Here is a 26,566-nt window from a genome sequence, read left to right as displayed (position 1 = left end):
CCTGAATCTAAGAGATGACAGCAGCATTATCCGCAGTCAGGACCACGTAAGAGAGATGCTGTAGAAAAGGCAAAATTACTGTGGGCTCCATGAGCGTGAGGGGGTTGCCCTCAAACTGCCAGTTAAAAACTGTGGGAATAACAGGGAATTTGTGACAGCATGGGAAGAAACCTTGAAGGATTCCACTCGAGTGCCAAAGCACAGGCAGTGGCACGTAAGAGATCTGGGAAGAGATGATAAAGACATGCAAGAGATGCCTTAAGAGGCACTGGAATTTCTCGTGTTTTCCCCTAATTCTTGCCCATTGATTCTTTGTTGCTTGCGAACAATTAAGGCGATATCAAAGTCACTGTTACTCTTGACAGTTGACTTTGGTAGGTGGATCTGGTTGACCATAAATCATGGGCAAATATGTGCTTCAGTATGCAGCATACGTACTCATTAAGAGACATTTTCAACTCCCCTGGCTCCCGATGTGCTCACGGACTGGTGCAGGGAACTCCACTAAGCCCAGAACTATCCTTCTCAAATGTCACCAGGAATGCCAGGAGAAAAGCTGCACTCCTCCCGGAACAGACAGCAGAGCATCCTCATCCCTGCCTCAGTGCACTGTATTTGTCAATAAAAGACTGGCTCGATTCAAGGTACAATCGCATCTCGACTGGCTGTCACTGACAATGCTGCTCCAGACGGCCTCAAAGCCTGACAACCACTTTCTGAACAAAATGGAAATACAGGGACTAATATTTGCTAACATCATTAATTCATTTTTTTTTCTCCACTCCCCCTTCTTCCTTTATCCACGATGTCAAGATGTATACTTCTAAATTGTTGTCAGCCATAAAACAGACGTCGTGTCCCAGTTCAGAGGTTAACATATAATGACAGACACATTAAAAAACCCTGTCCAGTGCCTCACTGAAAATTTCAGCTCCATCTTCTCTTCAACGAGACAGTAGCTCAAGCTCACTTATAAGCTTTAACAACATTAACGTCTAATCATGATTGAAAAATAAAGGAGAAAGAGAAGATAGTTTTATCATACTAAGCATTATGGAAACGGAAAACAATTAGAGGCAAACATTTTCTTTGTGAGGGTTTTGAGTTCACCTTCTATTTTGATCTTAAAAGTCTCCCATGATCACAGCATGATCCATTTCTCCCCCTTCATCTTTGGAGAGCAGGATGAAAATTTATCATCTAAGAGGAACAGAGGTAGTTTCCTGCCGGGGGGTGGTTTGGTGAGCCAACCTCTTGCTATATCCCTGAAGACGGGGATTTATTATTTTCATCTCCGAGCCCAAGTTTTGCTCCAATCTACACAAAAGAGGCTACAACAGACTTAACAAGATGGTACTTCCAAGGGCCCTTCTGATGGCTCACTTCAAACTCATGTACCAGAACTGGTTACAGAGACACAAGTGAACTTACCATCAGTGATTAGCTGGGACTGAACTGGACCGAATGGTACACAGCTATCTTATATGGAGGGCAAGGGACTCATGCATCTGACAGAAGCAAAGGTACAGAGAAGTCCTACAAAGATACTACAAAACAGCAGGAATAGCACAAGTTTCAGTAAAGCTTTTTAAAAAAAAAAAACCAAAACCCGTAACTTGGAGTTAGCAGAAGAGCTAGATCCTAGGCATGGGTTAAATGTAGGGCATCCCAATTTTATCCAGAGCAAAATGAGAACTCCGCCTGGCTAGTTTTGCATGTCTAGACACCCCCCCCACAGCAGCAATAGCTGTTTGGCAAGGCACGTGGCTGTGTTGCACAGCACATCTATCACCCCCCCAATACCCTCACATCTCACTCTGGCTTTTCTCCACACCCAAAACCTTTAAGTAGCTTCACATAAATATGTAAGAAAAAGAGAAAGCCACTAGCAAAAAGGTTCATCTCATCAAAATACTTATCTTCGAAGTTACACTGGCTAATGTCTTAAAGCGGTCAAGACTTAAGTTCATCATCACGCATCTTGGAAACAGAAAAGTGAGACAACTTAAATGAGAGCTATGCATCAGGATCTCACACCCGAGCCACCGCCGTGCATGGAAGAAGTTATCTCAGGGTTCAGAGGCTACTTATTGTATTATTTTTCTCTTCCTCTAAGCCTGATGCAACTTGAGTCAGAGCAGCAGCTGTATCTGGCTTTATGGGATGGAGACAACAAATACTCCCAACAAAATTACTACAATCAAAACTTCAAGTGTTTCCGCAGCAGCAAATACATAGTGCAGATTCCAATCTGCATTTGTTCTGCATAATTCACCTTCCTACAGCTTACCCGTTCCTCCAGCCGCAGGTGTCTGCATGGCACGCTGCCCGGCTTCCCCGCACGGCCCGGCGCAGAACCCGGCGCTGGGGCCAGGGATGCACGTTACCTCGCTCCGTACCAGTTTGCAGCAAGGTACACACGCAGCAGCCGAACAGTGAAACGCCCTGCTCGACAGGAACGTGGCAGCCTTCAGCAGCCACCAAAGCAGCAACCCAAAATCTGCCTTGGCCTCGCAGGGTGCCTGCAGGGCTTTGGGGTGCAACCGAGGGTCCTGAGCCACCGAGCCTGGAGGAGCTGCAAGTGCTGGATGTTCATAGAGGTCTGCTTGGCGGGGGCAAGAGAAACCCTGGCCCGCATCCCAACTCCCCAGACTACACCTGGGAGGTGATCAGCACCTCCAGTCTCAGCTGCCATGACAGGACGGGTGACGTCCTGTAACCCCGTCAGGCTCACATGAAGGTATGAGTAAATCCCTGAAGTGTGCTGATTGAATTGTAATTAAGCTGGTACAGTCTCAGGTGACAAATTTTACAGAAGACACTTCACAGAGTTAACCCAACAGTAGACCTCAAGGCTTGCTTTGCTGGCCACCGTGTCCCCTTAATGCTCTGGATTAACATTTCTGGACGCAATTTGAAGAGGATTATTAGGGAGGCAACAAGAAAACGTAAACTCTCCTAAAGTTTCAGACACTTGCCCCCCTCCTCTCCCTCTGTGCCTGGGCCTGGCCATCCCCCTGGGAAGGGAACTTGGGCAGACACTAATTGTATTTGACAGCAGCAATTACACGCAAGGCTGGAGATTAGAAGCTCGTTAATTGTGTGTGCCATAATTGCTGCTGTCTTTTCCTTCGCTAGTTAAGGCCAGTGCCAGGAGAGCCAAGGGGAGGAGGGTGCGCTCCACCCCAAATGCAGGTGGTCCGAAGATGAGAGCCCTTGCACAAGGAGGAGATGTCCCCTCTCCCCCAGCACCGCGGGAGGCTCCTGACCCCGGAACAATGTGGGAGGGTCCTCCGGCAGGGCGGCTAACGAAGCATGAAATGAGGACAAACAATGTCCTCTTCCAAAGGTATTTTCCACCTGTATCTTTTGGACTTTACAGCTTAGCTGAACTTCATGCTACCTGCAGCGGGAGGGAAGGTAAGTATTAACCCTTCAGAGGTGATGCTACTGAAGGAAAAACATTTTTACCGTCTGTAAAATTTAGTGCTGTATGAAACATTTGAACAGCGTTAAAAATCCTTCCTTCCCCAGTAAAACACATGAGCTCAGCATTTCTCACCACTCTTTACAGACTAGCAGAGACCAGTTATATCCAAACGAGATAAAAATACACGCCAGCTGAGGGCAGCCTCCCCGTTAGACTCTGCTGCAAAGCCACCTTTCATGAAAGGCTGCCGTACCCTCCGCACCAGCAGTATTAATGGCCGTCATAAACAGACTATTTTAATATTCCTCTCTCAACAATCCTTCTTGGCTCCCAGCAGCAGCTCAGCGAGAGCGTGCACATGACTCAGCACCTGGAGCGTTTTCAAGAGACCACTGAGGATCTGTACAATTTGAGCAAACTGTCCTATAAAAAATGGCAGTACGCTCTGTCAGTTGGGTTTTTTTGGTTTGGTTTTTTTTTTTTCCCCCCCGTTTGTTTTAAATATTGCAGAGAGTTTAGTTAATATTCCATTAATGGCTACATAAAAAAAAAAGTTTTCTGGTTCTTTTAATATCTCATCGCAGAATTTCCTCTTACAAACATGATCTAAGACAGGAAAAATATTTCCCACATTATATTAAAAAAATAAAAACAAACATAGTATAATTAATGTGATTGCACTGCATAGTTAAACAGTGCTGCAATCTAAAACAAGGCCTTGCAGATTACTCATTTAACCTATAACGAGTTAATTAATAACTGCATCATAATCACAGTTGGAAATTAGTAGTAAAGACAGTTGGGGATGGGAAATAAATGTAAAATGCCTAATGTAATTTTGAGCATGTTTTATGCTTGCTAGTAGCTGTGATTTCATGACTCACCGTATACATTTTAACATGTGCATGGAATGAAATAATATGCTCAATCAAAAAACCTAATGCAGTGGTTTCCAACAGTTTTTGATTTGTGGAGCTTTTTTTTTTTTGTTTTAAATGGAAGCCCAGATCTGTAGGTGGCAACACAAGACTGACAGCAGACTCTCCTTTCCTCATCTCCTTTTTGTGGACGCTGCAGTAACTTGCAGACTCCCGATGTCTGCATATCAAAGGGTGAAACCAGTGGCCTGTTTGCACCCTTCCAGCGTGAGACACAGCAGAAATCAGGCACTTTCACAAGGGGAACACAGAGCATTGTATTGTCAGTCCTGGAAGCAATCAATCACTTCTGTCACATCGCCCATATGAAAATCCACAAATGCCCAGGCAGAGCGGACCAAGCTATACATAAAAACATGGCCTATACTGTAACTGTAATGAATTTATATAGATTTACACAGACATTTGTATGGGCAAGAAACATATTCTGAGCCAAACTGGAAATACTGAACAGCTACATAGCTTAGGATGAAACATATGCTCTGAAGCTTGAAAGCTGAAGGCAACCCTAACTTTTGAGATACAAAGGAGTGATAGGACATCAGCCCCCACCCGCAGCCTGCCTCTCGAAGTATTCATTCTCTACTTGCTGGAGTGACCCGGACCAGACAGCACCACCGCAGTGGCAGAGGCCGATTTCGCCATTCGCAAAAGGAACAGCTCCAAGGCTGCTTGACCAGCGCCACCGAAATTTGTTTCCTCCAACAAATCTGGGTCGTGAAGGCAGAGGGTGGATTTACGAGCTCTGCAGACAGAGCAATGGCAGAATGAAGAGAGCTTCATTGGTCCCTGGCCCCGCAGACTCAGACAAGGGAAGGATCAGAGCATCTCAGCAGGAACAGAAGGTGTCTGAAGTTATGGTGTAACCCTTCGCAGGCTCAGCCAGAAGGATGCAGCAGGATCGGGAGGCAGCTGCCTGCTGAACAGCCTTTAGTGCTGTGCACTGATGCTGTGTCTGAGCCTTTATGTGCCTTTGTGCTGGTTAGTTCAGCTCAAAATACTTACAGGATGCTCTAGAGACATTTAAGGAGTGCCATCTTTTCTTACAATAGGAGTAATTGGGTACAATAGTGCCGAAGTATCTAAATACTAGATAATATATGCTCTTTTAAAGGATAACTCTTTTTCCACTCTAAGAGACAAATAGCATTTACAAGACATTAACCAATGTGTTAGCTAACATCCAAACAAAATCTTAATCTCCAGTAATTACTCTCAATACCTCCTTGTGTAAAGAGCAAGCTAAACATAACCACTTAACCTTTTTCTAACCCGAAAAGCTGTATTTTCACTAAAGAAACAGCTTATTCTATAGCTTATGTTATACACAAAACAACTGCAGCTATTTTCTCCTAACTAAAAGCATATGCTATTTTTAATTATCACAGTCTCTCTTTAAACCAGCCTTTACATAGCCATGTGAAGCAGCAGGGTACATGAACCCTTCCTGTGTCTGAATACCATCAACTAAATGTCTACAACTCCACACCTAAAAATCAAGGCATTACATACTCCACAGAGAAACACGTAATTTCCACCCAAGTTCCCGCATTTTTTTAACAGCCTCTGACACAGCAAGTTGAAAGTTCTGCAACAGCTTCAACTACTTTGAAAAATTAGATTTTTTAATGAGTGGTTGCACCCTTCCCCATTTAAAACAGTCAAGCTGCTTGCACAGCCCAGTGCGTTCCTGGCCAAAACAGGAGCAAGAGTTTGATGAGAGGTTGCCACGAGCTCTCGAGCGAGCCGCAGAGCAAGCCAAGCTTGTGCCACAAGCCCAAGCTTGTGCCACAAGCAGAGGAGACTGTCCCTGCTCTTCCCACTCTCACCTACCACCTCACTTTGCTGTCCAGGGCGACAGGACTTGGGTGCATTAAATCAGGCTCTTCTGGATTTCTGGGCACCCCAGGAAAATATTGGGGTCCAGGGATGTCAGGGAGGCTCCTCGCTGCTTGGGAAGCGACCTGGCCAGCAGGAAGCTATGACTGAGCAGAGAAAGCACCTCTTACCCTCCTGGTCCTCCCCACCTCCCCTTGCAGCTTCCTATTTGGTTTTCCTCCCCTTCCAAACCCCCTGTTACATCAGGCTGACATTCAGCCTGCTCTGCTTTCTGCCTCTGCCCCAAGCTCCTAACTACATCTCCCTGCCTGCTTACCCCCCATGCCCCTATAGCCTTGACAGCACCCTGCTTGGTTCAACACCTCTCCTCTGATAGCCCACGCTGCAGCCTCCCCAGACCCCAATTTTGTAATGTTGCCCACCGCTACCAAAAGCTTCATTTTCCAACTTGTTTTAGCCAGTGGAGTTTCAGTGCAGAAACGAACCTAACAGGAAAGTTTTGATCGCTGGTGGAGTCACTTCTCTGCCACAACACTGCTCCTTTCTGCTTCCAGCCTCACACAGCTGCTTCATGAAAACAAGCTTTTCAATACTTTTGTAATCCACATTTTTTGTTGCTGGGGAGAAGCAGCATTGCTGCTAAAATATGCAACAAATGAAAAAGGCACATGGCATTTAAAACCCTTCCTTGCTTTGCCAGAAACTGCCACCTCAAGGCAGAAATGGCAGAGGGCAATACCTGGTTGCATCTCAGCCACTTCAGCTTGTGCTCTGACATCTTAACAAATTCAACCTTACCATCTCCGTTTAAGCCAAGATCTTGGGCTCTCCTTGGAAGTATCGGCACCTATCCATTTTCTGTCAGGTCAGCCACAGCAGCAACAACCTTCAGCAGAGGATCAGCAGCAACTTAAACATGATCTGGTGGTCCTTCTCCGATATCGAGTTAACTTTCTCAGCTAGGAGAGCACTTGCTCAAGTGCAGTTTTAAGATCCCAGAGGTTAGCTGTGTCCCATGCCTCCAATCCCACAGCTGCGGGATCACAGAATAAGCAGGTGCTGTGGGACTGCTACCTGTGCACTACAGCCACAGAGCAAAACTTGTTACTTCTGGACATCTATCAAGAGGGAAAGGAAAAAGCAACTAGGTCCTTGCTGCACAGAAAGTTACACAGTGAGGCACCTTGCGTCATTCTGTGACATCTTGTCATCATTGAATGCCAGGAGTTTGATTTTTTTTTTTTTTTTAGAAAATGTATAAATGTTTATTTGATTTTTTTTCAGTTGCCTCTGGTATTTCCGGCTACCATGCAGTGTCTTAATCCACCAGAAAGAGGAATGCCAGAAATCACGATGCCAGCATGCCACATGCATCACTATGCTGCAGCAGCACACTCAGCATCAGCAAGGCAGAGCTACGTCTCCAATTATTCTTTTTTCTGAATACATTCCAGATAGTATAAGATTTTTTTTTGAATTAGTGTAAGATGATGAAAATTAATTCATTGACATCTTGAAAAGGAAAAATATTTCATCTTTGCTTAAACGTTTAACCAAAATCACTGCACTGGTAGCCAAAAATGACAAGCCCCCCAATTTCTTGCTTGCAATTCCAAAAACCAACTACTATTACATTCAAGTAGCTGCAAGAGAATATATTATGCTGCCCACAGTACACTAACAACATAGTGCATCAGCACTGCTGGATCTGAGCCGGGAAAATAGAGACTAACACCGTTATAAGCAAAAGTTAGCCCTTGCAGGGCTAGTAAGATTGCATATTTAACATACAGTATGTTTTCAGCCAGACCAGGCAGCTTAAAAGAGAGAAGACGTATAAATCCTTGTCATGATAATTCTTTACTCTGAAAACGTTTAGGAACATAGAAACATGGGCAACCTCTGTGCAGGATTCCAGTGCAGTTTTCAATATGTGACTGTTTGCTGGTTTGCTTTCTAAACTTCAACCTTTCTAAAATACAGGCTTGCAGCTTGGCACCGTTGTATTTCAATCAATCGCTTGAACGAGGATTGCAATGTCATAAATAAAAGGAGCTGAGACCATAAATTTCTGCAGAGATGTAAAATCAAAGAGAACAATCCAACAGACTCCCTGGGGGTGGGAGGCTGACACATATTCCAGCTGTTTATATTTCTACTATGAGACACTTCTTCATTTTAACTTTTTCACTTATGCACAGCTTGCCAGAACCACAATTCCAAAACACTGAAAATCTCACTCTGGATCTGGCATTTTGTTTTCTGCTCTACAATAAAATGCAGCTGCAGAGGAGAAAAAGCCCTATCATTTATCACGCTTGTCCACAGGCAAAATCCCAGACCACCGCGGCTGACAGCCCCACCAGCACAGCACCAACGCCTGGGATGCAAGTTACTTGCTAGAACAAAGCAGCCTCAGGACATCTCCGACAACTCCATCCTCGGGCCACGGGTTCATGGCAAACAACCGCCAGCTCCCATCGACGCTGTCATCGTTACAAACAGAAGTCACACGTACTATTTTATGAATCCGCTCCCTCATTTAAACAGCAGCCAAGGGATGGCAGTGTTATCTTCGCAGTACTGAGTGAGGACTTGCACTGCCCGTGAGCCTGTGCTGCTTTTAAAAACACTAAGTATAAATAGGAAACTGAATTTGATTTGCTGCTCGGAGCATAGCAGTCTATATAACAAAGCAGGTAGGCAACACACTACCTCCTACTTGGTGTGCCAGAGTTGAGCTATCTTGCATGGAATAAAATTGATCAACAGTTACATGTGCAAAGACAGGGACAGAAAGGTAGCAAATAACCTATGGACAGCTTTGTTTATGAGTAAGACCTATATCAAATACTGAAAGCATCAGCACACCTTCCTCATGAGATGATACAGAGAAGCAAAGGATGGAACACTATCTACCTTTATTGCAGAAGAAAGGGGAAATTTAGTTCATGTTTGTAGTGTGATATTTTATTGTCTTACACAACAGGAACAAGAAAACATCCCCTTGCTACTAAGAAAGATTGGTTCTGAAAGCACGTTCCAAAAGCAAAACACTCAAGGCCTAACTTGCATAGCTAATAAACTGCCATTTTTCCAACTCGGATAAAACAAGGTGGGTCACTCTGCCTGTAGTCTCGCATGTATGACTAAGGTGTGCGCAAACTGCGAGCTTTCGTTCGCCACGCACGGCAGAGATTACTCCCTCCCACAGGAAGGCTGCATCTACCACTAACTCCGCTGGCATGCTAGAGACTGTCCCTCACACAGCCGGCAAAAAGCAGCAGGGCAGAAGAACCCCTCTGCCTGTTAAGATCTAACCCCCCCCCAGGACGTATACCAAACTGTCACACACCCCAATGTGGTGCACAAAAAAACCCCTGCTCTGCAGTTTGCCTAAACCCACAGGACATTGCAGTCTTACATGCCCCAGAGCCAGAAGCCTGGGGTGGATCAGTTTTTTTTTGGTTTTGTTCTTATTTTCTAGTGCTTCCTTTTCTGTTAAAAGAATTAAAAAAATACAGGCTTGCTGGGTTTTTGTTTGTTGTTGGTTTTGGTGTTTGTTTTTTTTTTTTTTTAAAGGGCCTGATTAGAGTTTATGAATTATCTCAGTGATTTCCTTCTTCCAATGTGGTCATCCACAGGAATAAGAGCTTTCAAAATATATATAGCAAACAGTGCAGTTTGTTTTCTGCATTTTGTTACAATTTTTATTCTTAACTACAATTACTAACATTTGGGTAAAAAACAAAAAGTCAAACATGAAGTTCACTAAGGGTGAACTGACACCCAAGGATCTATACAAACCCAGAAACGGGAGCAGTGAAGAGCAAAGACGCTGGCAGCACCGCTGCGTCGCTCGCAGGAACACAGAAGGCTCCTCTCCCCAGCGTGCTGCATTAGCACGGCACAGGAAGGCAAGCTTTAAGGCACAGCCATAATTCGATTAGTCCCCACTTTACACGATGCAATTAAATTGCCTTCATACTACAAAAGAAATAAAGTCACTATTTTCAAAGTTTTTGACCTTGCAGTATAGCAAGCCATAAATTGAGACATTTACCCAAACTAACTGCACAGCAGGTACCTGAATACGCTGCTGCGGGTGACAGGCAGAGATCCAAACAGGTCTTTTCCCTTCCTGCTCTTCCCATCCCCCTTGTAATCCTGCCCACACCACTCTGCTGCTCTTTCCCAACCACAAACGGTGGCTGCTTGGACAGATTACCAAGGGAGACATCTGTTTGACTGATAGACAAAACAGGAAAACATGATGGGTGCACTCATTTTGTTTACAGACGACAGTTTTTCTAATGCATTTCTTAATTTCTAGAAGAAATTCCATCGACCTGCAATACTAACCAAGAAATCCACAGATTTCAGCCTGAAACTACAATATGATTTACCATTCACTAATGTAATTCTTAGAAGTTGACCAAACATAAAACCTGTGTACGGCAAAAGAGCAAAGCTTCTTGCTCCAGACATGAACAGGCCAGAATTGAGCAATGAGTCCAAATTTAAGAAAAATTCACGTTTGGATTTCCTGTTTTAACATCATTAGATACAGAGTTTGTATTTGAGTCACTACAGAAATTAGAAGTTGCCTTGGAGATCCTACTTAAATACAAGAGGCTCATCAACTTAAATCAATCGTTAAAATATTTCAGTAAGACCTGGTGCAACCTACAAAAAGCATACATACAAACTCAGCTCCTCTGCAAATCTGGAAATTGTTCCTCCTGCTTTTCACTGTATCCTCGAATTGCAAATTCTCTTTTCCACGTTTTAGTTTCAACTTGCTTGTTGCATTTAAATGTGATAAAGAAAAGTTATTTCAACAGAAAGAAGGGGGGATGGAGCCCAGCCCTGTGCATAGGGTAACTGGCCACCCACCTTATCAAATATTGCCCCCTGCAGTATTCCTGCAAAAACACCCACTGGCCGCTGGACAAATCAATTTGCTTTATTCCTGCAGGTCTTCCAGCTTACTGGACTGCTCTGAGCCGGCAGCAATAGTGCATTTGCTGTTTTATTCACCCTGAAGTTTATCTTCTTTTTCATGAGACTGACTCTATTCCCCAGGGGTCCTCTCCCGGCTCCTCCAAACACCGCGACTCGGTGCTCCCGCACCAACACAGCAATAGAGGTATTTTACTCCTATTGACTACTTGGTCCAGAGTACAGAGAAATAAATCCTCCTCTACTCAAACAAGGCACAGAAAAAACACGGGCAGCTTTCTCCCCTGCAAACATTAGCACTGGAATTTCAAACCTTTAAGAGCTTAAAAAGATGTTTGGTGAATGTCTACTTTCTTTGAACTCAAGCTTTCTTCCTGCTTTGCCTTAGAGATATGTCTCTGCTCTTCAGATTCCTAATAAGCAACTTTCCTCATTACACAGCAGAAATCTTACTAAGTGCATTACTGGTGAAGTCGAGTCAAACAAGTTAAAATGCCAATTTTTTTTTTTTTTTTAATATAGAAATAGAAAATCATTAAGCCCTCCTGCGAGTTTTCAGCAGTCAAAGCAAATAGAAAGAAAGCCTCTAAGTGTTTGGGGAAGAATGCCACTGAAATTAGTAGCGTGACAAGCTGTTGAGATTGGAACTGGTAAACGTGCAATATAAGAAATAGGAAAAGGAAATATTTAGAATCAAGAGATGCCAAAACTGCAATCAGCAAATGGAAGGCTAAAACTGATGAGCAAATCTGGATGCTTTTTTTATTATTTATTTTTATTATTTAAACTGTGCCATATAACCGTCTTGTTACAAGAAACAATCAATAACAGCTCCTAACCGCCTCACTGCAGTGTCGCGTACACACCTCCACCCACGTCCCTTGCGACATGAACTCAGTTGAAGAGATGTGTACAATGCTGCTGAGCAAAAGAGGTGCTGTCCCGCTCCCGCCTCCGGATGGTCAGTGCCTGCGGACACAAACTCCCACGTCAATCCGAGGTTTGAAAAGTCTGGATGCTTAAAGCCAATGGGGATTTGTAGTATCAAATACATGACAGAGATTAGAATTTTAGAGCGTGTGGGGGAATGGAAATACAGCCACTAAGACTGTCTCAAAAACTGCAAGTACTGGAAGTGCCCAATTATACAATAGAGACAGTGATGTACACGAGAACAAAGTTATTGCGTAAAGATGCAAGACAACCAGCTTGCGAAGGCGAACCTCCCTAAATCACCAAGCCCACTGCTGAGCCTGCAGGATAGCACCACAACCGCGGGTACCGCAGAGCCAGAGCGGAAGAGAGGGGTCAGAGGGATGAGCACGCGTAGGCAATAAGCTGCAGGTGGCTGGCAGGGCGAGCAGATGAATATCATCGCCAAACTCGCACACGCACATCAGCAAAAGCCACCGAAAGCAACATCTCATTTGCTGCCAGTAAAGCAGGAAGAGGACAGGTGAACGTAGGAGAAGCGAAGCAGCTGGGACACGTATACCTCTCTAAGGGACCCAAAGCAGCGGGAGGTGTTGACGGCATGAAACATTTCTGTTTAAGTATAGAGAATACAAAAGAATTGCTTCATAAATTATTCTCTGTTCTGGAGGAAGAGTGAATAGACTTGAAGGACAGGTGATGTCTCTGAAATATGCAAATAGAGCTGAGCTGGTCCAAGCAATTACCTTTCCACTGCCTGGAACTTCAGACTGAAAGGAATGACTCACAAGAAAGAACAAGAAACAAAAGATGTGCTAAAAGGTAGAAGATGACGAAGGAAGACTGCATCAAGAGGAGAATGGAGACAAGCACGGCACAGTCCTGACCTCCTACTAACAGCTGTTCTTAGGAAAAGGAACAAAACAACCTACAACACAAAACACAGTAAGACCCCTGCCAACGTAGGAAGACCTAACCGTAAAGCATCCAGAAAGGCAATTGTGATTGTTGGTTCCAGACTTCTGGGTTCAAGATAAATACAGCAAGGAGATTCCTGCAGCTTCATGAGATGTAAAGACAGCGGATCTCACCTCAATATCCTTTAGGTTATCTGCTCTTTTAAAGATTTCCTAGCAAACAAAATTGCTGTAAATAAATGCAGTATGATCATTTCTTTCGAGGTTTTAGACAAAGCTCTGAAAGAAAAAAGTAGGCATGACTATCAGACAACCTGCTAGCAGCAAGGGCGAAGAAGAAACTAAAACACATTGGAGTTAGCCATGGAGACGAGCCAACAGATGTGCCTCTACTGTCAAAAGTGGCACACCAGCTTCACAGAGCAGAGAGCAGCTGTGCCACTGCCTCTCCACGTTCAGTTGTCTCCTAATAAACTGCAGCTACTCCAAACTCCATGCAGGAGTAGGAAGCAGCAGGTCAGATTTTGGCTGCTACTGGTGTTCTCATTGCTTCTGAACACAAATTCAGGGTGCTCCTACTGCATCAGAATGCTTTTACTTTGGTTTTTTTTCCACCCAAAACAAGCAAAGATTACTAAATCATAGCAATTACAGTCTGATACTGAAAATGTACTAATACAGAAACTGCAAGGTCAATATGAAAGAATGAATCAATGAAGAATCAAGGAATGAAGAAAAAGGAATGAAGAAGTGGATCTATTTGGACTGCGTAAGAAATACTGCATTTAGTTCCATTCTACTTACTAAGAAAGATACTGACAGCCTGAAAGCTGCAGAACAGCAGCAAATCTGCTGGGAAAAAATGAACCTATGAGAAAGATAAGGTGTTTCTAAGTCTTAAATTTTGCATATTTAGTACTAAAGGATCAAGACATTAAAAACTCTTTGCAAATATATGAAACAAGAGACTGAGGAGGATTTAAGATAACACAGAAGAACAACTTTAAGGGATGAGATGAACTGTTGAAGAGAAAATATGTAGGTAATATTGAGAAAGCTTTACAATAGCAAAATTCATGAAGCCGCACAATGAGAAATTCAACACACTTGTACTGTAATTACTACTTATGATTCACAATGATCTGAAAGCTGAACTTTTCAAATTTGTACCAAGCGCTTTATATTGCTTTTAACCAAATACTAGGAGTATTTCATTCATGATCTACTGAACGTAAGAAAAATTCAAAGGAATCCAGCAGATGAGCATGTAAAGGAGACACAATGACAGTGATGAAGCACCTTGTAATGTACCCACAGATCTCTTCTATAAATCCAATTTGAAATTTGAAGACTAAAATAGCTATTTCATCTCCATCCCCTGACACATGCATCTCCATCATTTTAAAGAACAGAGCTCCCTCTCGTGGCTCCAGAAGGTGGATTTGGTAGCGGGAAAAAAAAAAGAGTACAGAGCAGCATGAGCCAGATCAGCGCGAGAGGACTCCTGAGAGCATTTTGATCGTATAAAAGTGGAAATGAAAGGAAGATGTAGTAGGAAGGACAGGTGACTTCTTTTAAAGAAAGCAATGTCCCCTGTACTTTCATGCTAACTTTTAAATTACGTTCTCTGCTAATGTAACTTCCTCTGCTAGGCCTTTCTGCACTTGAGCATATTCCTTCAATGTAAAGCGCTCAGATCTCTTAACAGGTTTCTAGCTCAGTCATAGGCAAGGCACAGGAAAAGGAAAGAGTCAGGACAAGAGATGCTGCACCTGTGCAGGGACAGTAAACCAGGTAACGCCCTACAGATTTGCCTCAGCGCTATAGTTCCATGCCCTGAGACCACACAGAGGAAAAAAATCATTGACATCAAAAAGTCAAGAAATGTATGCATAGTTACATGAGTGAGAGAAGCACAGCTATTTAAACACTGCAACAAAAGCATGTGAAGAAAGAAAATCGCATTTCTTTAAACCTCTCTGACAACTCAGCCCTGCCATCTTCACAGAAACTTCTGTTCAAGCTCCAGCATTACTCTCCTCCTGCAAGCCCTCACTTCTTGCATCAACTATTCAAAAAGGGAGGACGGAGCAACACATGAATGAGCAAACACACTGGTGCAACAGCATTAGCCAGCACAGCCTAGTTTCTCCTGAGTCCTGGGGCCAGGCTTATGCAAGGACAGCAATGGGAAGAAACATGCTCACATGCATTCCTCACCTTAGGGGAAGAGGGGAGGAGCAGCACTGCAAACCATTCGTTGTTCACTATATGGCTTCTCTAAAAAACTTTTTTCTTTTTTTTTTAAAACTAACAGATTATTCCACTTTCCTAGCTGACAGCTTTGTAACCTGAAGGCGCACCTGTGACAATTTCTCTGAGGCAAGAAAGTGAAGGGAGTACCCAAAGCTAAGCTTGTCACCATGCACGAGAATTTTTTTTATGAACAGAAGCTCTACCCATAAAAATTCAGGAAAGTGTTGGGTGTTTTGGGGTTTGTTGTTTTTTTTTTTTCATTGTTTAATGAATATTCATATGTTTCACTTTACACTGCTAGACACTTTCTTCATTCAGGATGGTACATGGATTCCTTTTACATTATTTTATTTCTGTATGAGAATTTTAGATTGAAGAAGAATTTACACAGCATGCAGCTAGCTTTTGCTAACTGCACTTCACCACACATTGCTAACTGCACTGCACAGCATATAAAACTATATTTCCTAAGGGCATTAAAAAGTGTTTCCTCTAAACGACGATATTTCTTTGCTGCAAAAACAGGATCAACGCCATGAAACATGAACTAGTGAAGAAAAAACAATTACTCTTAAGTCTCCAGAACAGCATCTGAAGACAACTGAGAATCAAATTCTTGATTCATAGGCTTGTGCTCACATAAGATTTTGCTTCCAAAGCGCAGGACCAAAAAAGAATCAATTTCCTACTGTGAAAAGAAATTACCATGCCTTCAGCATCTTGCTATTAGTGAAATATCTCCACTCTATCTCCAATCAAAGGCAATACTTTTTCTAAAGAGCAATCCTCTTTAAAAATTGGATAAAAATCAGTCTATAAACGGGGAGATATCCTTAAATATTCAATCAAGTAATAAACCTGGTAGATGAAAGACAGATTAATTAAAATGACAGTACAGTCTCCCTGTAACACACACATACAGGACTTACAAGTACACTTGTTATGTTGGAGGACCTAATCATAATCAGATTTGGTAATTTGCTGCATCGAAACAAAAAGGAAACATTTTTAGAATTGATCATTCAGTTCATGTCACTTTCATGGAGATTACTTTGTATTGATCAACATTTAAATAGTAGTTGAAAAGAGAAAGATGAGAAAAGGATAAAAAGTATCTTTACATGCTAAATACAGCATGAACCAATAAAAGCAAAATAAATTAGATCACGATAGCCAAACCAACCCTGTGCATGCGCTCACTGTAATGAAGATAATTATGAATGAAAGAGATGGTTCTTCATGTTTCAGTCATAACAAAAGGAGAGTTTTAAAAATGAATTTAGACTTTAATCTGGTCAAAGTGAAGTTTGCCATGCAGCAATTAAAATCTGTGTGAAGTTGAACCATTGTCAGCTTTACAAAGACAAATGCTAGTTTGTTTTCTGAACAATATTTTGATGCTTCCTACCTGTGGATTCCAACTGGGGTCCAGTTTTTTCACCGTAGCAACATACTCCTGCATAGCTTGATGAGGGCTGGTGTCTCCCAGGGCCTTCCAAGCCTCCCTAGGAGAGAGAGTAACACATCAGCGAGCCACTCGGAGACAGCACAATGTGTTTTTATAGTGTCATCAGTGGAACACAGTGAACAGATTCATCTAAATACTTTCAGGGGGGGCAAAGCCATCTTTCATTCAGTTTGAAATGGTCAACTTTTCTCTGAGGCCATGAATGGCCACTGTCAGTGCAGCACTCTGCTGTGAAAGGATCTTTCAGGGGATCCTGATCCAGGCTGGAACATAGTTTGTGTTCACGAAGTAAAGCTGTTTGTAAAGCTGTAGCTATTTTCAAAAAAACTTTTCTTGTATGCAGGCTAATTCTGGATGAACAAGGTAAACACAGGAGTCTGGTATTTCATGTTTGCATCAGCAGCAAACATTTCCCTAGTACACACAGGATTTTAAAGCCAGTTCAATGGCAGACTCTCAGGGTTGACATCCTCTAGGTCCATAATCTGTCAACAGATGAGACAAGATGCAACAAAAAGTAGAGCCAGAAATTGCTAGGAATTACAAGGATTTTCTCTTACCATTTCTGCTTTCCCTCAAAATCAAAGAAGCTTGGCTTAGGAGTGTTACAGGTTCCAAATTTCACCTAAAGAAAAGAAATTTCTTTCTGTTAGAACAAAGCAAAGGGAAGGGGACTTGCATAAGGGAATACTGGATTCTGATGGTTTCAGGGTAATTTTGTTCTTGTGCCAGAGGAAAGGCTTTTGAGGGAAAGAACTGACACAACTCAACCCCATCTTCCCCTCATTTTAGCGCTCTCGCAGTTATTAGCACCTCTGCATCCCTGTGTTTTCTTTGCGTGATGCAAGGGAAGCAATTTTGTTATGCAGCTCATTTCTTTTGCACGCATTACCCAACAGGGATAACCAGCAAGTGATTTCTCACTTAATGTTATGTTTATTACCCAGCCAAATGCCTCATCCTCCACCAGTATCAAGAAAAATTCTGTTGATTAGGGTTTCTACAGAGATGATCATTCATTAAAGCTGAAATTCATCTGCTTCCGCACAAAGCTCAAGTAAACAGACTTTGCTTAATTATTTTCAAGGTCCTCTGGAAGGCAAGGGCACAAACTCAGAGCAAAGGAATGCCAAGCAGCTTCTGAATTTGCTCCGAGGCATCTGGCTGCATAGGAGGCACTGCGTGAGAGACAAGTCAAGGCCTGAGTGCCGGAGATGAACCAGTCTGTCAGAAGCAAGCCAGAAATTAAAATGGGGTGGAGGGGGTGGAGAGAAATAAGAAACACAAGGAAGTAATGGAACAAGCCAGAACTGCTGGATGGATGTATGGAAAAAAAATCTTATAGCCAGCATAAAATGGACTTGGTGCCAGTGGGATTCAGGCAGTTTTCCATAGGGTGTGTGCTGCTGGGACAAATACAAAGCCCTTCCTCTCACTGCAGGGAAGTCTAGCAGCCACATCTCCTCTGTAAGCTCACCCCCAAAGAGGAAGACAGAGGACTGACAGAGGCTACGCCTGCCCAGGGCTCCAAAGGCACAACCCCGCTCCTGCCGTGAGGCCAGCGCTGACAATTGCCTCAAGAACAGAGTAATTAGCAGGTTGAGATTTGGGGAACAGAGATATTTTCTTGAAGTCAGCTCAGGAGAATGTCTAAGTGACTGTGCCTCTGTCCCTGCCTGGAAGAGCCAGGGAACATGGGTCAGGACCCACCAGATCTGGCTGTTATCAATGCCCCTTTCTCATAGAAAATAAAGCCCCTTGCACACAGGTGTCACTGGTAAAATGAATCTAACTGAAATGAAAATATTGTTGTGACAGGGAATGAATTTACACAAAACATGGAGTTTTTTTGGTTTGGGGGGGGGGGGGTGTTCATTTACTTTTTTTTAAATGAAAGTGCTATATATCCCATGATGAAAGACTGTAGAAGCCAAAGCAGAACCACAGCTCCAAATGCAACAGCCCCTGGGAAGCAGTTATCACAGCAAGTCCCCCTAACGCAGGGCACAGCCCAGCGCAGAGAAAGCCCAGCATGGACGGGGTATTTAAACAGGGGCAGGAACGCAGGTATGTTCTGGAGGTGGGCAAAGGCTGAACATTTTGTTAGCCAAGCAAAACTAAACTGCATTCATCAAATGTTTTATGAAATATGCTCAAGTGTTCAGGCAGGTGAAGTGCTTAAATCAACTAACAATTCTTCACCTTAACAGGATGGGGATTTTATGCTGAGGATGGAATCATTCATCAGGCTTTAAAGAGAGCATGCCCATGCTGAGAGATATTTATTAGTTACACTATGTTTTCATTTAAAGTGTTAGAGGATATGAGTGACTGTAACTGAAATTAATTTTCTGTACATCTGACTGTCTCCCAGTGAGCAATTCATTCAAATTAGAACATCTTAGCTGACCTTTAAAACAACATATCGCATTGCATGGAGAAATAGGAGAAAGAGCTAGAAACAGTTAAGTCCTATAAATCAGTCAGGAGTCATGTTGTACTGTAAAGGTTTTCCCCTGTGCTCAGAGTGGACCACTTGTTTTAAAAAACAAAACAAACATGGAAATAAAATGCAAATTCATTATCTGTACGGAAAATGCCTGCTTGGCAATTCTTTAGTTCAACATCTAACCTGCAAAAATTGGCCAAGTTGGATAAAAACATCTCATCTGTTTTAATATTAATTTTCCACTACCATCATCAAAACACAACAGCAGTTTTCTCTCTTTAGATTTGGCATTCAAAGGCTGTTCCAGAATTGGGAAAGACTGTTAGTAACATCGATAGTAATACAAATCAAAGAACAGTAGTTAAATTTTATCCATTAAAAGGGGAAAAAATTGCTCTTGTGCCCTGTTTGCTATTTTAAGATATATTAAAAAGGCTCGCAATGGGTTTGTTGGAAAGAAGAAAATAAAGGTTTTGGCTTCCCTCTTTTTGCTGCAAGACTCCATAATGCATCAGAAACCAACCAGGAATCTAACATTAGAGGGGACCCAAGCCTGAGAGCTGAGGAAGGGGAGTTTTAGCTAAATATGCCAGTGCGAATTCATGGCAAACACTGGCGGGGGAGACGAATTTTGTGAAGGATTCTGCCCTCCTGCTACTCCCCTATAGGGCCTCAAAATCTGTTTTTCTCCACAACCAGCAGAAAGACAAGAGCCCATATTAGTATTTCAAGTCAGAGTTTCTCATTCTGTGTCCACAGAATAATTACTGATGGTCTCCAGGGGGCTGACTGGTCACTTGATGCTTAGCTCTCCTCATTTACAGTTCATCAGCTGCATTAAAAAAAGACAGCCAGAATGCATTAAATACTTTCCTAGCATTGCTTCTGCATGCAGAGTTGCCTGCAGGCATTATACTCATGAATCGTACAAAGATGTCCCAGGCAGCTCCAAATGGGAAATGTCTGCAGACGTCTCCATTTGTGGCCAAAATGGAAATTTAGAAACCTTGGATGAAGCCTTCACCTGAGAGCTGAAGGTCACAACATTCAGAAGAGTGCTCGGATAGACAGAAGCTCAGAGACGTGTTAGCGCTGCATACCATCCCCATACAACTTCAGCTGCTGGTCCAGACTGTGAGAAACCTTGAGATTCTCCTTACACATTACTTCACAACTGATTGTCCCGCCCTCCCCCCCCCATTGGTGGTGGTACAATGGCTCTTTGCTAATTTTTCAACGAGTACATTTATACAGCAGGGAGTTCCAGCCAAATATTCTTACCTGACTGTAAATCTTGTAAAGTGAATCACATCTGCAGACTCTCTGTGGAGTAGTAACAAGAACAGAACTCACCTCTATGGACAGCAGGACTAAGCTCTAACTGTACACAGGCCAAGTCAGCTGAATTTCTTTGGCAAGACAGGAATTCCTGCCTGTTCCTGCCCAAAGCTCTGCCCCATCTACCTGCCCCAACCCACGAGAAAGCCCTGTACTCAACTGACTGAAAGTGCGCCTAAGGAAGAACAAGCAAACGTCAACCACAGAAGGCAAGGGCTCCTGGCCCTGACGACCAAGGGGCTGTATGTCCCAGAGAGACAGGAGCGTGACGTTGGTAACACCGAGTCAGCGCCATCGCACCGCTCCGTGCCACAGGAAGCTGCAGGCAGAAACTCTCGTGTTCAGGGCAGATCAGTGACATCATGTTCTACGATATTTGAAAGACATCATGCAAAAATGGGATTATATTCTTGAGCCTACACTCAGAGACAGCATAAGCCCCGTTTTGCCAATGGCACTGGATTTCCCGCTTGCCTGTACCTCTCAGCATTTACTTAGGAACTGGCACATCCTCATGGCAGGGCAGGTTTTTTTCAGTCCGATCATTTCCAGCAAGTTCTGGACTCCCTCCCCTCTCTGAATGATGACCACTACATTGGTCTCCATTACTACAGTTTCTGAACCTCAGTTTTTTGCATCCTCAACACGACAGGCAAGCGCTATCTTCACTTCACCACTACAGACTCAAGTAATTTGCCCAAAAAGCCACACAGAAAGCAGGGGGAGAAACAGAAAAATCAGTCCCAGTCCAGAGCTCTACCGACTAGTCTGTTCTTCCTCCTCTTCTGGGGCAGAGTCGTAAACTCAGCAACATCTTCTAAAAACCTCACTGGAGATGACAACTAAGCAATTCCCTTATTTTCAAGTCTCTGACACATAAACAAAATCAGAGAGAAAAGTAATAAAATCCTGAAATGGCCTCCAATAAAAGGTAATAAAATTCCAGGAAAAAGCCTATATACCCAAACAGTTTGAAATAAATAATATACAGTATTTTAACAGAGAGCTCAGCTGTTACTGTCACCTCTTTTATGACGGTGCTGTATCTTAAATCAAAGCCCTTAGTGACATAAAACACTAAACTGAGGAAAGACAAGGATGCCAAATCAAGGACAGCGGACAGATCTGAGTCAGCACCTTTTGTGTGCTAGCAATACTACTGTCCACCAGAGTAATATATTAGCAGCCCATTATGCATACTGATATGGCTGGTATAATTAAACAGAGAAAACTTGCATTAAGCGCCCTCATTTTGATTTAAAGCACACAATGCTGCAAAACACAAAGTTAGCAGAGCATAATCCTGCAGTAGCTGTGCTAGCAAACTTCTCCCGTCTCCACCGCCAGCGCTGCTCTCTCAGGCACGGTGTAACAGGGATGCCACCTTTCTGGACAGCACTGGGCAGCCAAAGGCACGGAAACCCAGGAGCCAAGCACCGCCTGAAACCAAGGAGCACAAACGCGCTTGCTGTTGCATCCTGCTTGGCAGGAGAAGAGGACAGAAGTGCCCTGTTCCCTTCAGCTGAAGGCAGCTGGAAATCTGTGCTGACAGTGTTAATTATCACCTTTTCTGACTTGTATCAAAACTGCTGTGAAATAGCTTCTGATTTAAGTAATTTTTAACATTAAACACCTTACTGGTCTTACAGAGCTAACACCAGGAAACCCTCTGGAGTGTGTTGACAATCACAAGCTGGTATGCAAGTAATGCCTTCCCATTTCCACCTGGGACAGTTACAAAGCATTTGCAACAGAGCGAAAAATAAGAGGTTATTTGCAACAAATCTCCTGAGAATACAGACAAAAAAATTACAGAAGAGAAAAAACACCCTTTCTCTTCATTTCATCCTAGGCATAGTCTTGTTCTTCTTAAAAGTTCTCCTAGTATTTTTTTTTCTACCCTCCTTTTTCTTAAAATGGGAAAGAGAGACCTGTTTAAGCACAAGAAAAATCTGAAAACAGAAGCTTACATGACCGGTCTGCTTTCAATACAATTAATGTCCACAAACCACAGCCTAGGAGCTTAGAGGATAATTAAATACTGCATTAAAAAATGAAAGCACTTATAAGTGGCAGTAGTAGGACAAGGGTATTCCATATGGGAGGAAAATCATGAGGAAGATGGGCACACCCAACTTCAACTATTAATCCAAACAGGTGGGATTCAATTCCACATTCAGTTTTCAAGTCAAGGCAGCATCTCTGGCTACACACCTGAGTCATATTTGTACTTTTACTCTTTAGTCTTCCAGGTGTAACAATACTTACAATTTTTCTGTTTCTCCAGTTTAGGTGATTATTACAGTCCTTTGTATCTAAATTGGTGTTTTTTTGGTTTGTTTTACATAAATTCTCCCACAAGAGCAGCAAAAACCATACATAGTGTATCCCCATAGGATGCACCCCGTTCAATTCACAGGGACTGAATGGGAAAAGGAGTCAGTTCAACATTATAACTACAACCAACCAGTGTATTTTCCCAGCCCACTCTAAGGCCCTCCACAGACAGATCTGCACAGGCACATCCTTCGTTTGGCCACATCAACCCCCCAAAGATTTAATGCTCACACCTGGGTCATTGCTGCAGATCCCCGATGTCTCTAACGGGGAGGTGAGCGCCAGCGCCAGCCCTGCGCTGCAAACCACTCGGCCACCTTCTCTAGCCTGCCCGGGTCGCCTTGTCATACGCAGGAGCCCGGCAGATGCAGGCGAGGCAGCTGTATCCACCAAACGAGTCGCTCCGCAAGGACTCAGTGGACACTCGGACAGGCCACCAACCCACCGGTGACCTGTCACAGCCAACAGACAAAGGCCAAATCCTCCACGCCAACACCCGACTGCAATCCACTGCGCGGTCCACTGAAGCCAAACCGATGTCTCCGCAGCAGAGGCGAGCAGCATGGCGTTAGGGCTGTCCAGGCTGAGCGAGGGGAAAGGCGAGGAACCAGAACTAGCGATGAATTTAGGACGACTCTCTCCCATCAGACTTCGTCCACCTTTACCCCAGGCAAAGCCAGCGGCACCGCACTCTGTGCTGGGCAGAGAGCTGCCCGCACCCCTGCTCCCCACACCCCCTGACACAACTTTTTCTACTTGGCATCGCCACGTTTCATGCAGCGGCCGCCCAGGCCCTTGGCCGGCGGCCCCGGCAGAGCCCCTGGCCCGGCCACTCGGGTACCGCGCCGACCCCCGCCCCGCTCCTCCGCCCGGGGCCCAGGCCTCGTCCGCAGGCAGGCGCTGGCCGCGGGGTGCCGGGGCCCAGGCCGCGGGCCGTGCCGGGCCGCCCCGGTCCCGCCTCACCTGCTTGTAACGGGCGTACAGGTAGAGCAGCTGCTCCTTGCTGGCGGCGGGCAGCAGCGCCGGCAGCCGTTCGGCCGCCTGCTCGAAGAGCGCGGCCAGGTCGCGGCCCGGCGGCGCCGTCCCCGTCTCCTCAGAGCCCGAGCTCGGTTCTCCGCCGCTCCCGGCCGCAGCCGCCACCACCGCCGCCGCCAGCGGGGGCGACGCCATGGCGGCCCGCCGCCCGCCCGGTCCGCCCGCCGCGCCGGTCCCCCTCACGCCTCGGTACGCGCGGCCGGGCCGCCCGCGGGAAACGCGCGCCGCGCCCGAGAGTTCCGTGGGGGCCGCGGGTGCAGGTGCAGCATGTCGGCGAGCAGCAGACGCGTCCCCTAAGCTGGGCTCGACAACCCCTCGCCCGCCGCTCTGCTGACGGTGACCGAACACAAGCACCCGACGAGGGGGCTGCCCGCGCCCCCAAGCTTTGCCCGCCCCTGAGCTTTGCCGAACGTCAGCCCCCCCCCCCCCGGGCACCCCGCGCCCCCAAACCCCGCTTTGCCCTCGGCCGGGACCCGCGTCCCCCGAGGTGCCGTCCCGGGGGCCGGTGCCACCGCTCCCGCGGGGCCGGGCCGGGGGGGGGACCCGCCGCCTCCCAGTTGCCGCTGGAGGGCACTCGCAGGCCGCCCGCGGCTCCGGGCCAGGCGGGGGGAACCCCCGGCCCTGGGTGGCGGGTGCCGGAGGACAGCCAGCATCCTCCCGGGGTGCGAGTGCGAGGTGCCGGCCCTGCCCGCCGCTCCGGGGGTCCCGGCCAAGCGCCATCCCAAAGGCGGTTTATATTTAGCCCGGTATCTACTTCGGGCGGAAAGTTTTCCCCCCTCCCTGGCACAGCTGTCGAGTCCATCTCCCTCCTCCACCCCCGGCCTCAGCAAATGGCAGCCCTGAGTCCCCCGGGGACACCTCGGACACCCTGGCAGTGCCCCGACCCACTCCTCCTCCGGCCGCCTCGGGGGGGGCTGCCCCACAGCGTGACCCCGTCTTATGGGTGGGCACGCTGAGGCGAAGAGGGGCAAGCAGCACGCCGGGGGTTTTGCACCGTGGTTTTAGAGGTCCCCATCTTGCTCCGCAGCACGGGGTGTTGGATGCGCTCTTCTCATTCCCCCGGGCGCGAGGATGAGGATGGAGGTGCATCCCACGCGTGACGTGGTCCATCCGCACGGCTACTTGTGGTGTCCCGGCCACGTCCCAGACACTACAGGCTCATTCACGCAGCCTGTGAGCAATGCACGCACCCGTCTTCCCGTCCTGGGGCTTGCAGGGGAAAATGCAGGAGCTGTGGAAAAAAGACCTTCCATCAGAGCCAGAAATAAGCTGGCTTTTATTCTCTTACTCCTTTCACAGCCCCTTCCCTGCCTCACTGCGTGTGAGAGGTTTTGCTCAGGGGGAAAAAAGCCCCAACACAGCCAGGGCAGCAAGCTGGAGCATCACCGGAGCCCCTGGACATGGCCCTGCAGGGCCACCACCACTCTGCCACCGGGCCACCAAGCTATGGCAACGTCCCTGGGCTGTGCGAACAAGAAGGGGGTCAGGGTCCAACCACGGGAGAGTAGCTACACCCTAGCCCTGCGCGGAGCAGGAGGGGACCCCTGCATCCCAGCCCGTGTGAGAGGGGCGGTGCGGCCCCAGTCTCTGCTCGGTACCAGAACGGAGATGGGCTCGGCTGTGCCGGAGCCGGAGCTGGGAGCGTCCCTGCAAGCACCCGCTCTGCCCGGGGCTGCCTGCCGAGGAGACGGAGGGTGCCCTGCGAGGGGGTCTGCAGCCCCCGCAGCCTCCTTGCCTGTGCAGGGGGGATGAAGCCCGGGCTCGAACCAGGAGCAGGGGGAAAGACGGAAACAGCTTGGCTCTGCCGCTTGCAAATAAAAGATAATAACTCCTCTCTGGTGCGTGATTAACACCCAGCCTCATAAACAGACCGCAATGTTTACAGCGAACTCGTCCTCCCCGCCGCTCTCCACCAGAAGCCGATGGGCTCCATCCAGCTGGCTGTGTCGTCCCGACCGGCCCCGCTCACCATGGGGAAGCATCGCCTGGTCCGAGCCTGCCGGCATTGGACAAGGGACAGGCACAGGGGCAGGCTGGCAGGATGAGACCCTCCCTGAACAGCTTAGCAAAAGTACTTGCAGCAAATTAACCGAAGTGCACAGCCTCCGCGCGCTCTCCGGCTCGTCTCCATGGTGAGAGAGGCCTCGCTACCTTGCTGGGTTTGCTTTGCTAGAGCACTTACAGCTCCTAATAGAGCTCCCTCACTTTTTCCTTGCCTGTTTTTTTAAAGAGCGACTGCACCGAGGGCCTGATCCTTCCTTCCACCCCCTCGCTTTGGCAGGCGTGGGAGCAGGTTTGATGCAAGGCACCCGTGGAGGTTTTAGGAGCCTGGCGTGGAAACGCTGAGGCTGGGGATGCTGGGCTCAGACACGCTGCGCCGGCTCTGCGGGATGATCTTTATCTAGTTGCTGGTCCCCAGCAGCCTGGGAGAGGGCAGGACTGGGGCTCGGGGGATGCCAGTGCCGATGCCCTTGCGCCGGATGCACCAACAACCCCTGCAAACATGAAGCGGCGCAGGGCTGGGAGCGCCCCAGTCATCCCAGTATGAGCAGGGCCAAATTCGGTCCATTCTCCCAGCCCCTGGCTGCAGAGCGCACAAAACCAGAAGCATTACGAGCTCCGAGTGGTAACGAAAATCCTGCAGGGCCCTTGCACGAGCTGCGC

The 26,566-nt window shown here is 46.2% G+C and overlaps 1 protein-coding gene across 26 annotated transcripts in view; it reads right to left on the bottom strand.

Annotated features, from left to right (window-relative positions):
- Positions 1-24,472, bottom strand: part of ACBD6 (acyl-CoA binding domain containing 6) — an 89,835-nt gene extending 65,363 nt beyond the window's left edge. For 22 of the 26 annotated variants that reach the window (XR_012674562.1, XM_075156808.1, XM_075156821.1 and 19 more), the window contains exons 1-3: positions 23,831-24,075; positions 17,304-17,368; positions 16,684-16,780 (exon numbers count right to left, since the gene is read on the bottom strand). Coding sequence is in view for 25 of the 26 variants with exons in the window: in XM_075156808.1 (XP_075012909.1) it covers positions 16,684-16,780; positions 17,304-17,368; positions 23,831-24,037 (369 nt within the window). In the remaining variant the exon portion in view is untranslated. Of the gene's footprint in view, positions 1-10,912; positions 11,025-12,035; positions 12,139-15,239; positions 16,532-16,683; positions 16,781-17,303; positions 17,369-23,830 lie in introns of those variants that run through there. The other 4 variants (XM_075156813.1, XM_075156814.1, XM_075156823.1 and 1 more) reach the window with 4 other exon arrangements.
- Positions 24,473-26,566: the final 2,094 nt, after the last annotated feature.

The sequence above is a fragment of the Calonectris borealis genome, chromosome 8 (assembly GCF_964195595.1).
Source record: "Calonectris borealis chromosome 8, bCalBor7.hap1.2, whole genome shotgun sequence".
NCBI classification, from domain to species: Eukaryota; Metazoa; Chordata; class Aves; order Procellariiformes; family Procellariidae; genus Calonectris; species Calonectris borealis.
Note: the sequence above shows the minus strand (reverse complement) of the source record. Positions and strands in the feature narration are given on the sequence as shown.